The 14,399-nt window shown below is 42.3% G+C and overlaps 1 protein-coding gene across 1 annotated transcript in view; it reads left to right on the plus strand.

Moving 5' to 3' along the window:
- rsu1 (Ras suppressor protein 1) overlaps nt 1-14,399 on the plus strand; it is a 166,726-nt gene that overhangs the window by 43,596 nt on the left and 108,731 nt on the right. Inside the window, exon 4 of the mRNA XM_055655180.1 lies at nt 10,969-11,089. Coding sequence (XP_055511155.1) covers nt 10,969-11,089 — 121 coding nt within the window. The remainder of the gene's footprint in view (nt 1-10,968; nt 11,090-14,399) is intronic.

Below are 14,399 nucleotides of genomic sequence, written 5' to 3' on the forward strand. Positions count from 1 at the left end.
ATGCGTCATACGTCAGGGCGAACAATATAAAAGTTGATACATTGTGTTGCAACTTTACAAAACACTATTTTGATTACACTTATAATGTGTGCAGTTCTGGTTACCACATTTTAGGAAGGATGTAATTGCACTGGAGGGTGTAGAGGAGATTATATAAGATGGACTTATTTTCCCTCATGCAAAGAAGACTGAGGTATAAAAAATTATGACATAGGCAGTATAGTCAAAATCTTTTTCCCATAATAAAGTTATCAAAACGAGAGGGTACAGGTTAAGGGGATTTGAGGGAATTTTTTTATACACGGAGAAAGGTTTATATCTGAAAATTTTTGCCAGAGGAGGTGATGTAGTTAAACATGATATCTGTGTTTAAAAGAACATTTGGATATGCATTTGAAAGACAAGGCATAGAAGGAATTGAATCAAATGCAGGCAAATGGGATTAGTGTAGAGAAGCAAAAGGGTTGGCATAAATGTAGTGTGCTGAATGACCTTTTTGTTGCTGTACAATTCTTTGCTGATTAATTGTGTGAGAATTCCGAATTAAACTGGACAATAAACCCAGCTTCAAGAAAGCATAAATTGCTTTCATCCGATTTCTCATAATTCAACGCTAATTGGCAATTTTATTTAGCAGTCGTGGTGCTGGCTGTTTTTGAGAAATTTAAGTGTCATGTTGCTGCAGCAGGAGGCTGCTGTTTCAAATCTGGTGAGAAGTACATTAATAGGGTAGCCTAACCTCATGTAGATTGATCTATTTTCTGTTGCCACATAATTTATGCATTACCTTGGTCCCTGAACAACTTTTTTAAAGATTAATACAAAAACACAATCAAACTAAGAACTCTAAATGAACAGCAGGAGGAAAGGAACGATTAACATTACACATTAAACAGGTTCTTGTTACTGTGCACCCCTTCATCCAAAGACCACATCTTACACAGAGAAGCATTTTATCATTTTAGGAATTATTTTGTGAAGTGGATCAGCATCTTATATAACTTCAGTTTCAGAAGACATTCAATCATATAACAAAATATAACCATATAACAATTACAGCACGGAAACAGGCCATCTCGACCCTTCTAGTCCGTGCCGAACACATAATCTCCCCTAGTCCCATATACCTGCGCTCAGACCATAACCCTCCATTCCCTTCCCATCCATATAACTATCCAATTTATTTTTAAATGATAAAAACGAACCTGCCTCCACCACCTTCACTGGAAGCTCATTCCACACAGCTACCACTCTCTGAGTAAAGAAGTTCCCCCTCATGTTACCCCTAAACTTCAGTCCCTTAATTCTCATGTCATGTCCCCTTGTTTGAATCTTCCCTACTCTCAGTGGGAAAAGCTTTTCCACGTCAACTCTGTCTATCCCTCTCATCATTTTAAAAACCTCTATCAAGTCCCCCCTTAACCTTCTGCGCTCCAAAGAATAAAGCCCTAACTTGTTCAACCTTTCTCTGTAACTTAGTTGCTGAAACCCAGGCAACATTCTAGTAAATCTCCTCTGTACCCTCTCTATTTTGTTGACATCCTTCCTATAATTAGGCGACCAAAATTGTACACCATACTCCAGAATTGGCCTCACCAATGCCTTGTACAATTTTAACATTACATCCCAACTTCTATAATCAATGCTCTGATTTATAAAGGCCAGCACACCAAAAGCTTTCTTTACCACCCTATCTACATGAGATTCCACTTTCAGGGAACTGTGCACAGTTATTCCCAGATCCCTCTGTTCACCTACATTCTTCAATTCCCTACCATTTACCATGTACGTCCTATTTTGATTTGTCCTGCCAAGATGTAGCACCTCACACTTATCAGCATTAAACTCCATCTGCCATCTTTCAGCCCACTCTTCCAACGGGCATAAATCTCTCTGTAGACTTTGAAACTCTACTTCATTACCCGCAACCCCACCTATCTTAGTATCATCTGCATACTTACTAATCCAATTTGCCACACCATCATCCAGATCATTGGTGTACATGACAAACAACAGTGGACCCAACACAGATCCCTGTGGCACCACACTCGTCATTGGCCTCCAACCTGACAAACAACCATCCACCATTACTCTCTGGCATCTCCCATTCAGCCACTGTTGAATCCATCTTGCTACTCCACCATTAATACCCAACCATTGAACCTTCTTAACCAACCTTCCATGAGGAACCTTGTCAAAGGCCTTACTGAAGTCCATATACACAACATCCACTGTGTTACCCTCATCAATTTCCCGTGTAACATCTTCAAAAAATTCAAGAAGATTAGTTAAACAAGACCTTCCAGGCACAAATCCATGTTGACTGTTCCTAATCAGACCCTGTTTATCCAGATGCTTATATATATTATCTCTAAGTATTCTTTCCATTAATTTGCCCACCACTGACATCAAACTAACAGGTCTATAATTGCTAGGTTTACTCTTAGACCCCTTTTTAAACAATGGAACAACATGCGCAGTACGCCAATCCTCCGGCACTATTCCCGTTTCTAATGACATTTGAAATATTTCTGCCATAGCCCCTGCTATTTCTACACTAACTTCCCTCAATGTCCTAGGGAATATCCTGTCCGGGCCTGGAGACTTATCCACTTATCCAATCTCCTGGTTAGTCTAGGTTGTCGCACACAATATATATACTGCGCATGATAAAGACACACTCGCTCTCCCTCAACACCCTCCCTTGTTATTGAGGGAGTGCAGCGTAGGTTTACAAGGTTACTTTCCGGGATGGTGGGACTGTCACATGCTGAGAGAATGGAGCAGCTGGGCTTGTACACTCTGGAGTTTAGAAGGATGAAAGGGAATCTCATTGAAACATATAAGATTGTTAAGGGTTTGGACACGAGGCAGGAAACATGTTCCCGATGTTGGGGGAGTCCAGAACCAGGGGCCACAGTTTAAGAATAAGGAGTAATGGGCCTGTCCCACCAGCATGCGACTGCATGCGGCAAGCACGACCTAACGTGGTCGCTTGAGCCGTACGGCCTCGCGGGGCCGGTCCCACTTCAATCGCCGGAGCCGTATGGAGTTGCACGGGGCTGGTCCGGACATCGCGCGGGGCTCCGAAAAACTGACTGTCCAAAAATTCCGCGCGCCAACGGCCTGTCGGCCCGCAGCCGCATTGAGGCCGTACACAGCGCCTCGATGGGCATACGCAGCGTCTCGACGCCGTACGCAGCGCCTTGATGGCGTACGCCTAGTGCGTGGCGTTGCGCGATGATGTCACCGCCCGACATGCAGTTGCGTGATGACATAACCGCCCGATGCCGTGCGACGTCCAAATTCAGTCGGCCCGCCTCCTGCCCAGCTAATTGGTGAGTATGATGTCGGGACCAGCTCCATACGGCCCCGCGTGGCCGTACGCCTCAAGCCACCACGTTTGGTCGCGCTCACCGCATGCAGTCGCAAGCTGGTGGGACAGGCCCTTAAGCCATTTAGAACGGAGACGAGGAAACACTTTTTCTCATAGATAGTGGTGAGTGTTTGGAATTCTCTGCCTCAGAGGGCGGTGGAGGCAGGTTCCCTGCATGTTTTTAAGAAAGAGCTGATAGGGCTCTTAAAAATAATGGAGTCAGGAGATATGGGGTGAAGGCAGGAACGGGGTACTGATTGGGGATGATCAGCCATGATCACATTGAATGACAGTGCTGGCTCGAAGGGTCGAATGGCCTACTCCTGCACCTATTGTCTATTGTCCGACGCACCACCCACATTTCTCCTTAAACTATCTAACCATAAACTGGTTTAATTACTCTACCCCTCAAATCTGCACTCATAAATCTCTTAATCTACCTTGACGGGTTATTTCTAGTAGTGGAAAAGTTTAGGACCAGAGGGTACAGCCTCAGAATAAAAGGATGTATCTTTATAATGGAGATGAGGAGGAATTTCCCTAACCAGACTTAACCAGAGGGTGGAGAATCTGTGGAATTTATTGCCACAGATGGATATGAAAGTCAAGTCATTGGGTTTTATTAAAATGAAAATCCCCTCGATGGAAGGAAGGTCAGAGCTGATGATGGATTGGGCAGTGTTTACTACTTTTTATAGTCTTTTCCTCTCCAGGGCGCTCAAGTTGCCGAACCAAGCCATGATGCAACTGGTCAGCATGCTCTCTACTGTGCACTTGTAGAAGTTAGAGTCCTCCTTGACAAACCGACTCTCCGTAATCGTCTCAGGAAGTAGAGGCGCTGATGAGCTTTCTTGATAGTGTTCTCGGAGTGTTCAGAGATGTGTCTTTCTTCAGAGATGTGCACGCCCAGGAATTTGAAGCTCTTGACCCTTTCAACCATCGACCCGTTGATATAAACGGGGCTGTGGGTCCCCATCCTACTCCTTCCAAAGTCCACAATCAGTTCCTTGGTTTTGCTGGTGTTGAGGGCCAGGTTATTGCGCTGGCACCATATGGACAGTTGCTCGATCTCGCTTCTATACTCTGACTAATCCCCATCAGTGATACGTCCCACGACATTGGTGTCGTCAGCGAACTTGAAGATGGAATTCGCACTGTGACCGACTACGCAGTCATGAGTACAGAGTGAATACAGCAGGGGGCTGAGCACGCAGCCTTGAGGTGCTCCCGTGCTGATTGTTATCGAGGCTGACACATTTCCACCAATACGAACAGACTGATCATCTAAAGTCAGTACCCTGTTCCTGCTATGTCCCCATATCCCTTGATTCCTTTAGCCAAAAGAGCCAAATCTATCTCTCTCTTGAAAATATCCAGTGAATTGGCCTGTCTTTTATGGCAGAGAATTCCACAGATTCACAACTCACTGAGTGAAAAAGTTTTTCTTTATCTCAGTCGTAAATGGCCAACCCCTTATTCTTAAACTGTGACCCCTGGTTCTGGATTCCTCCCACATCGGGACCATTTTTCCTGCATCTAGCCTGTCCAATCTATATGAATTCTATATATTTCTATAAACGTGCGTGGTGGGAGTGTCGCAGGGAGCCGTGCGCGAAGCGTAAGTGTCGCAGGGAGCTGTGCCAGGTGGGAGTGTCCCAGGGAGCCGTGGCGGGAGTGCCCCAGGGAGCCGTGCGCACAGCGGGATTGTGTTAGGGAGCCACGCGCGCAGCGGGAGTGTCCCATGGAGCTGCACGGGAACCATCCACCCATCGAACAACCGCACCGCCCACCCAAATGTGCCCCGGCAAGCCCGACTTGCTGGAGAAGCCGGGAGGCGAGGCTTGTCTGGGCCGAATGAGAGGCGACGGCGATGAGAGCCTCAGCGGCGGCGATGGAAGTCTCGGTGGTGGCATGAACCTCAATGGTGGTGGGGCCTCAGCGGCAACGGGAGCCTCGGAGCCGGTGGTGGTGAGGCCTCGCGATCGACCTGTGATCAATGGTTGATGAACATGTGGGTGGAGTGGAAGATAATGGGGACCCGGCGTGGGGGGACCGCTGTGAGGGACAGTGGGAGAACAAAAGGGAACTCGGGGAGGGGGTGGGGCAATCTAGTTTAGAATCCTCTGCCCAGGGGTTAAGCCTGCGTTTCGTTGTTTGTTCATTTGTTCTGGTGAAGGCGCTGTGCACACAGCAGCCAGCCAACAGTCGCTTGAAACTATTAATTTCAAGTTATTGTGTACCTTGTGTGTTGTGACTGTTGGCAGAACAATTTCCCTCCTGGGATGAATAAAGTTGCACTGTATCGTATCGTATACGAACCCCTCTCATCCTTCTAAATTCCAGTGAATACAAGCCCAGACGACGCATTCTTTCATCATATGTCAGTCCTGTTATCCTGGGAATAAACTTGGTGAATTTACGCTGCACTCCCTCAATAGCAATAATATCCTTCCCTAAATTAGGAGACCAATATTGCTCAAAATACTCTAGGCTGAGCTCACCAGGGCCCTGTACAACGGCAGTAGGACCTCCTAAATTCAAATCCTCTTGCAATGAAGGTCAACATGCCGTTAGCTTTCTTCACTGCCTGCTGTAACTGCATGCTCACTTTCAGTGACTGATGTACAAGCAAACCCAGGTCTCGTTGCACCTCCCTTTTCCTAATCTGACATCATTCAGATAATAATCTACCTTCCTGTTCTTGCCACCAAAGTGGATAAGCTCACATTTCTCCACATTATAGTGCATCTGCCATGCATCTGCCCACTCACCCAACCTATCCAAGTCATAGCATCCTCCTTGCAGCCTCATAGCATCCTCCTCGCAGCTCAAACTGCCACCCAGCTTTGTGTCATCTGCAAACTTGGAGATATTAAATTTAATTCCCTCATCTAAATTGTTACTATATATTGTAAATAACTGGGGTCCCATCACTGAGCCTTGCGGCACCCCATTAGTCACTGCCTGCCATTCTGAAAAGGACCTGTTAATTCCTACTCTTTGTTTTCTGTCTGCCGACCAGTTCTCTATCCATGTCAATACCCTACCCCCAATACCAAGTGCTCTAATTTTGCCCACTAATCTCTTGTGTGGAACCTTGTCAAAGGCTTATTGAAAGTCCAGATACACCACATCGACTGTCTCTCCGTTACCCATTATGCTTGCTACATCCACAAACAAATTCCAGAAGACTAGTCAAGCATGATTTGCCCTTCATAAATCGATGCTGACTGACCGATCCTGTCACTGCTTTCCATATGTGCTGCTATAACATCTTTCATAATCGACTCAAGTGTCTTCCCCACTATCTTCTTCTTCCGTGTGGCGTACACAGCCTAAAGTTGTTGGACAACATTTTCTATTTCGTTGTCTCTGTACTCTTCCGTTTGGGCACATCGAGTTGATTGCATTAGTCGGAACAGGGTGGACCACGTGAGGGTTGCAATCTTCCACCCCTTCCCCACTATCTATGTACGGCTAACTTGTCCATAATTCCCTGTTTTCTCTATCCCTCCTTTCTTAAAAAGTGGAGTTACATTAGCTACCTTCCAGTCCACAGGAACTGATCCAGAGTCTATGGAACATTGGAAAATGATCACCAATGCATCCACGATTTCTAGATGCAGATCAGATCATCAGGCCCTGGGGATTTATCTGCCTTCAGTCCCAACAGTTTTCCTCACACCATTTCCTGACTATTGTGGATTCCCTTCAGTTCCTCCCTCCCACTAGATCCTCGGTCCCCTAGTTTTTCGGGGAGATTGTTTGTGTCTTCCTTAGTGAAGACAGAACCAAAGTACTCGTTTAACTGCCATTTCCTTGTTTTTCATTATAAATTCACTTGTCTCTGATTGTAAGGGACCTACATTTGGTGCTCAAAAGTTTAAAATTTGATATGTATGATGAAATCTGTAGAATGGATTCCTTAAGGTACATGGTATGAGTTTATTATTCTTTACTTTAATACAGTATTTTAATATACACTTAGAGAAAATAAACAGACAATGAGGAAAACTAATCTGAATGCTGGGTATTTTTAAAAACCACTTTTGGCAATGCGATTTTTCTGTGATACTTTGGGAGTATTTTAATGCAAGATCAAAATGGTAATAGTGGAAAAATTCCTTGTTTCTGGAGTAAGTCCAAAGCTTTATGCCTTTCTGTTTTTAATTCTGCATTTTGAGATTGCATGATTTGTGACCAGGTCAAAATAGTATCCAGACTTTGGGGAGAGAGACCAAATCTCCTCAGTTTCAAAGAAAGTAACTTTAATAAAGATACTGACAGACATGATTAAATTCACCTGTAAAGTCTTATTGTGAAATATGATTTGTTATTTGCTTACACAAGCCCGTGAAACTGCAGAATAATTTGCTTAAAAGATTGTTGTTAAAATGTACTCTGTCATTTTTTTTTTGTTGCAGAAACTTCAACCACAGAATGATAAAATTGATAAAAATCGGTTTAAGGAAAGCATCTTGAATAATACATCACATTTTTTTCTATTTATTAGTGGAGATTTTTCATGACTGTACAGAGAAATAATTCTCTTGTCATGTGTTCACTGGTGACTTTCATGCTTTTCTCTCATGATTCCGCCCATTCACATTTTCTATTGGCTGGGATCTGAGCGTGCTTGAAATAAAACTTCATGTACCATTTGGCCTTCCATTCAAAAGAGTCTCCAAACTTGAATGGTTCTAGCTTCTTTTAATATGATAATGCACACTGGAAACATTTATTTGTGGGAAGCTTTATTTTAAAACAGCATGCAAATTAAATTAGTATTCAGTACTGTATCTAAATGAACAAAAACCAACACAAGCCATACACAAGAAAAGAAGACGACTGAACATTGTAGCACCAGTGCATAAATCAGTTCAAAGAACAAAGAGCTATTAAATTTCACAAGATGTCAGTGAATTAAATGAAAAGTGGACAGGGGTGAATTAGCAAACTGGGCACAACAACAAATCAATAAGTGTTGCAGCTGCAGGCTCCAATGAATCTTAATGCCAGTCTACTTTTTGATACAATTGCTTCCTGCTCCTGCATTTACAAGCGCTTAAACAGCCATTGTGTTTACTTTCTTAGCTAATTGTAGTTGTGACCAGGGTCAAATTTTTTTTGATTGTATGTATCTCATCTTTCTAGATTAGTGTACCACTTTTTATGATTGTCCATGTTTCTGGACCATCCCCTTGTTCTTCTTTCCAAAATGTGATGTCCATGCTTGTATAGCAAGGTAGATGTGAACAATCATTTTTAGCTTTTGGGATATTTCAAGTTGAAACAAACACTCCAAAAATGTGAAATCACTGTAAACTGTTATAGAGTTGTACAGCACATAAACCGGCCCACATCCTTACCAACCATTTTAATCTTCATGAATCCCATAAATCTTCAGTTAAACGAGTACTTTCACTAAGGAAGACACAAACAATCTTCCAAAAATACCATGGGACCGAGGATCTAGTGGGATGGGAGAACTGAAGGGAATCCACATTTGTCAGCAAATGGTGTTAGGTAAACTGTTGGGACTGATGGCAGATAAATTCCCAGGGCCTGATGGTCTGCATCCCAGAGTACTCAAGGAGGTGGCCCTACAAATGGTGGATGTATTGGTGATCATTTTCAAATGTTCTCTCGACTCTGGATCAGTTCCTGAGGACTGGAGGGTAGTCAATGTAACCCCACCTTTTAAGAAGAGGTCGAGCTATAGATGTTGTGTAGATGGATTTCCGTAAGGCATTCACCAAGGTTCCGCATGGTAGGATTCTCTGGAAGGTTAGATCTCATGGGATCTAAGGAGAGATCACTGAATGGATAGCAAATTAGCTCCGTGGAAGGTAGCAGAGGGTAATGGTGGAAGGTTGCTCCTTGGACTGGAGGCCTGTGGCCAGTTCGGTGCCTGGCCCGTTACTGTTTGTCATCTACATCACTGATTTTGATGTGAACATACAGAGCAAGATTAGCAAGTTTGCTGATGATACAAAAGTGAGTGGCTTTGCAGAGAGTGAAGATGGTTGTGAAAGATTGCAGCAGGATCTGGATCGATTGGCCAGGTGGGCTGAGGAATGGTTGATGGAATTTAATACAGAGAAGTGTGAGGTGTTTGGGACGTCTAACAAGGGCAGGACCTACACAGTAAATTGTAGGCCTCTGGGGAGTGTTGTAGAGCAGAGGGATCTAGGAGTGCAGGCGCATTGTTACTTGAAGGTTGAGTTGTAGGTAGATAAGGTGGTCAAAAAGGCATTAGGCCTTCATCAGTCAGAGTATAGTAGTTTGAAGGTTGCAGTTGAATAAGAACTTGGTGAGACCGTGTTTAGAATATTGTGTTCAGTTCTGGAGACCATGTTATTATAGGAAAGATATTGTCAAGCCTGAAAGGGTTCAGAAACGATTTGCGAGGATATTGCCAAGACTAGATGGTGTGAGCTATAGGGAGAGGTTGAGTAGGCTGGGTCTCTATTCCTTGGAGCGCATGAGAATGAGGGGTGATCTTATTGAGGTGTACAAAATCATGAGAGGAATAGACCGGGTAGATGCACAAACTCTCTTGCCCAGAATTGAGGACCAGAGGGCATGGGTTCAAGGTGAAGGGGAAAAGATTTAGTAGGAATCCGAGAGGTACCTTTTTCACACAGAGGGTGGTGGGTGTATGGAAGAAGCTGCCAGAGGAGGTAGTTGAGGGTGGGACTGTCCCATCAATTAAGAAGCAGTCAGACATGGATAGGTACATGGATAGGACGGATTTGAAGGGATATGGACCAGGCACTGACAGGTGGGACTAGTGTAGCTGGGACATGTAGGCTGGTGTGGGCAAGTTGGGCCAAAAAGCCTGTTTCCACACTGTATCACTCTATGAGTAAGTACTTTTACCAGGTTACCTCTCAGCCTTCAATGCTGTCGCATAAACAAAATCTTTTTTTTCCCAATCTCTTCTGATAGCGAAACTATCAATCTGGGCAATGTCCCGATGAACCTCTTTTGCACCATCCGAATCCTTCCTGCCAAGCCACCATCCACATCCTTCATTATCTATAACCAATCTCAGATTTTGAAAAAAAAGTCAGATTCCCCTTATTTCTCTCAATAAAATAGTTGTTTTAAAGTTTTTCTTCTTGATTGGGACTGGAATGGGCAATTATATTTTGTGTACATATTATTGCGAACTTATGGCCCTATCCCACAGTACGAGTTCATTCCAAGAGCTCTCCCGAGTTTGCCCTGATTCGGAGATTTACGGTAATGGCCGCTCGTCGGTACTCGGGGCTCTCGTGGACATTTTTCAACATGTTGAAAAATCTTCATGAGTCTTCCCGAGCTTATTTGCCGTTAGCATTACGAGCCGCTAAGAGATGTCCCCGAGCTCCGACGTAACCGCTATGTTCATTCTCCGTGCTTACCACGAGTTTGGTTTTTCTTTTAAACTGGGGAGAGCTCTTGGAATGAACTCGTACCGTGGGACAGAGCCATTACTGTTATACACCCAAATATAAAGTTGCGCTTTTTCATATTTGCCTCCTAGCCCTGATGTCCACTTGTAAAATAAATATGGATGTAACTGTATTTTGCTCCCTTTCATTCAGGTGTTCCAGCAAACGTAGCTGACCTGAGGAATCTGGAGGTGCTGAATGTTTTCAACAATCAGATTGAAGACCTTCCGACACAAATCAGCAGCCTGCAGAAACTGAAGCATCTTAACCTTGGGTAAGTGGATCCTGTTGGTAATTGTGTAGCAGTGGAAGGTGAAGAAACTGGAAAAAGCTGAGATGAAATAACCATTCACAAACTAAACTTTCCATAATATACTAAAGACAACCTAATTGTAATATTTGAATGAGATATTCCAGACTGGCCATTTTATTCACCCCAGTGTTCATTTTCTCAGCAAATTACTGCATTAATATTTAAACTTGTATAACTTTATGTTGTTAACTTCTGTCCATTGTGGGATGGAATTGAATGCACCTAAGCTCATTTCACTTAAAACTCATAAACTGCTGTAAATCAGAGTATTCATTCTATCTGTCTGAACGGGATTTAAAGTAAGAACTTGGAAGAAGTTTGGTTTCTATTGCATTATGAGCTCCATCCTCCTTTCAGTAAGTCTCTGTTCTAAATCTTTTGATCTCTTTCCATCTGAAATGGTGTACCTGAACCATGAGATTTGATATTTATTATACAATTGAATGTTAGGGCTGGATTGTTGTGTTGATCGTATAAATTATTTTGAGCAAGAACTACAGGATGCAGTTATTTGGTATTGTAGAATCAATTTTTGTTTCAAATGTAATACAGCTAGTGGATTTTCACCCTCATTCCTCATGGTCCACAAGAGACTAGACTAATTGGGTAGAAATTAGAATGAGGTCAATTTCATATAAGCTAACAACTGTGTGCATCTAAGGTTCTGGAAGCAAAGCGGATCCCAAGCAAGTTCAACAAAATTGTCCTCCAAGCAGGAATCCAGGCCATAAGAGACTGACTGCCATCAGCCAGATTATACTATTGGTTTTAAATCTGCTCTGTTCACATAATTAACAGAGATATTATAAATTGTGAAGTTTTGTTTGTAGAGCATAATAAAAAGTTTAAAATCAGATATCATAGCAAGCCTGTTAAATGTCTATTAATAGCTTGTTTTAATTTCTGCTAATTTAATTGGTCCTTCCAATATGTAGTAAAATACAAAGCACTGGAGTAACTCAGTAAGTCAGGCAGTACCTGTGGAGGATGTGCAAAGGTGCCGTTTCGGGTTAGGACCTTTCTTCAGATTGATTGCAGTGGGGGAGAGAAAGCTTATATAAGAGGTGGGGGACAGGATAATGGCTGGCAAGTGACAGGTGGGGTGCAGGTGATGGGGAGGTTTTGATTGGAAGATGAGTGAAAAAAAAATACAGAAGAATGGGAGACAAAAGGCTTGTGAGAGAAGCAGAGTACAAGAGGAGTGAAATGTAATGCTAGAGGGAGGGATATCTGAATCTAATTGTTAATGAAGGAGGGTTAGTTGAGGATCTTGTAGTTAAGGAACCTTCGCGAAAGAGTTATCATAACATGATAAGCTATTCTTTTCAGTAATCTACAGGTGATTTAGTTGAGTTACAATCACTTCCACTGAAACCAGGATATTAAATCTGAATAAAACTAATCTCAAAGGCACAAATTGGATGTGGTAGATCAAGAAGTTACCCTGTAAGGTACGACAATAAGTAAGCAATGTCTAATATTTTAAGAATTAATACCTAGACTGAATGTATATACCTTAAAGAAAAAAAGGAAGAAAACTTGTTCAGCTAATAAGGAGAAGTTAAAAATAGTATTGATTCAAAGGAGAAGACTGGTAATGTTGCCAAAAAAAAACACAAATCTGTGGATTGGGGAATTTCAAAATTCTACAAAGGAGGATCAGTGAATTGGAAAGAGCAAGTGGAATGTGAGCATTCATTAGCATGAAGCACAAAATCAAACTGTCAGAGCTTCTGTCGGATGTAAGAAGGGAAGGATTAGCAAAGGTTAATGTGAGTCCCTTGTAGACACAGATAGCAAATATTTTAAGTAGTAGGGAAAAGGCAGAAACATTCAACATACTTGTCTTCATGGAAGATACACCTAACCTCCTGGGAAGATACACTAAATGCCCTGGATATACAAGAACATGAGAAATAGAAACAGGGCTCAGCCATTCAGCCCATAGTCTTAGTTCTGCTACTAAATAAGATTATGGCTGATCTTATACCTCGGCATCACCTTCCTGTACTTTCCTTAAAATCAGAAAATCTAACATACTCCTCTGTGAATACACACGGATCTAGAGTGAATTCAAACTAAAACAAAATAGCACTGGTAAAAAGAAAAAATCATATTGGAGGGAATTAATTCTCAGCAGCCATTACTGTTTTTCAAGAAGGTGGAAACACCTAACCTCCTGGGATACACTTCCCTCAAGAACATGAAGATAGAAACATTGGGGGAATAAATCATAAGCAATAGAAGTCTTAGTTCTGCTACTAAATAAGATTATGGCTGATCTTATACCTCGGCATCACCTTCCTGTACTTTCCTTAAAATCAGAAAATCTAACATACTCCTCTGTGAATACACGGATCTAGAGTGAATTCAAACTAAAACAAAATAGCACTGGTAAAAAGAAAGTATAATATTGGAGGGAATTAAATTCTCAGCAGCCAATTACTGTTTTGAAGAAGGTGGAAATAGATGGTCGTTCGTCACCTTCCAAAATGTCATAAGCTCTAGAACAATTCCCATTGATTGGAAGATAATACATTTAATGCCACAATCAAGCAAGAGGGAAAAAATAAACTATACGGCTGTTCTAGGAAAAATGCTGAAATTGATTATTAAGGAAGTGGCATCAGGGCAAAGAACATAGATTTACAAAAGGGAAATTGTTTTGGATATCTTGCTCCAATTATAATACTGGCCTGATGAAACCATATCTGGAATAACGTACACCGCTTTAATCTCCTTGTCTAAGAAAGCGTATAGTTCTGTTTGAGGGAGTATAGCAAAGGTTCACCCGATCAATTCCTGGGCTTGTGATTTTGTCATGTGAGGAAGGATTAGACTGACTGTAACTACACTTTCAAATTTAGAAGAATCATGGGGTTTTGCAGGGATGATATTTCTCCTGACTAAGACCAGAGGTCAATTTCAAAAATAAAGGGTTGGCTGTTCAGGTCGGAAATAAGAGAAATTTCTTCACCCTGAGGGCAGGGAATATTGGAATTCTCTACCCAAGGGAACTGAAGAGAGACGATGGCTCAGAATAAGATCAATAGATTATTAAACATTAAGGGAATTTAGGGTATGGGATTAGTGTGGCAAAGTGGTATCACAATGAATGTTCAGCCATAATCAGAGCTGGCTGACTGGAGCACTTGTGCTTCTATTCCTTATGTTCTTATTTGTGAATTGACTGGAAGGAGCACCTTAAAACTAATTGGTGATCCTGATCCCTTGGAAGGAATTATGCCAGATTACATTTGTTTCATGTATT

This window comes from Leucoraja erinacea, chromosome 2 (genome assembly GCF_028641065.1).
Source record: "Leucoraja erinacea ecotype New England chromosome 2, Leri_hhj_1, whole genome shotgun sequence".
In the NCBI taxonomy this organism is placed as follows: domain Eukaryota; kingdom Metazoa; phylum Chordata; class Chondrichthyes; order Rajiformes; family Rajidae; genus Leucoraja; species Leucoraja erinaceus.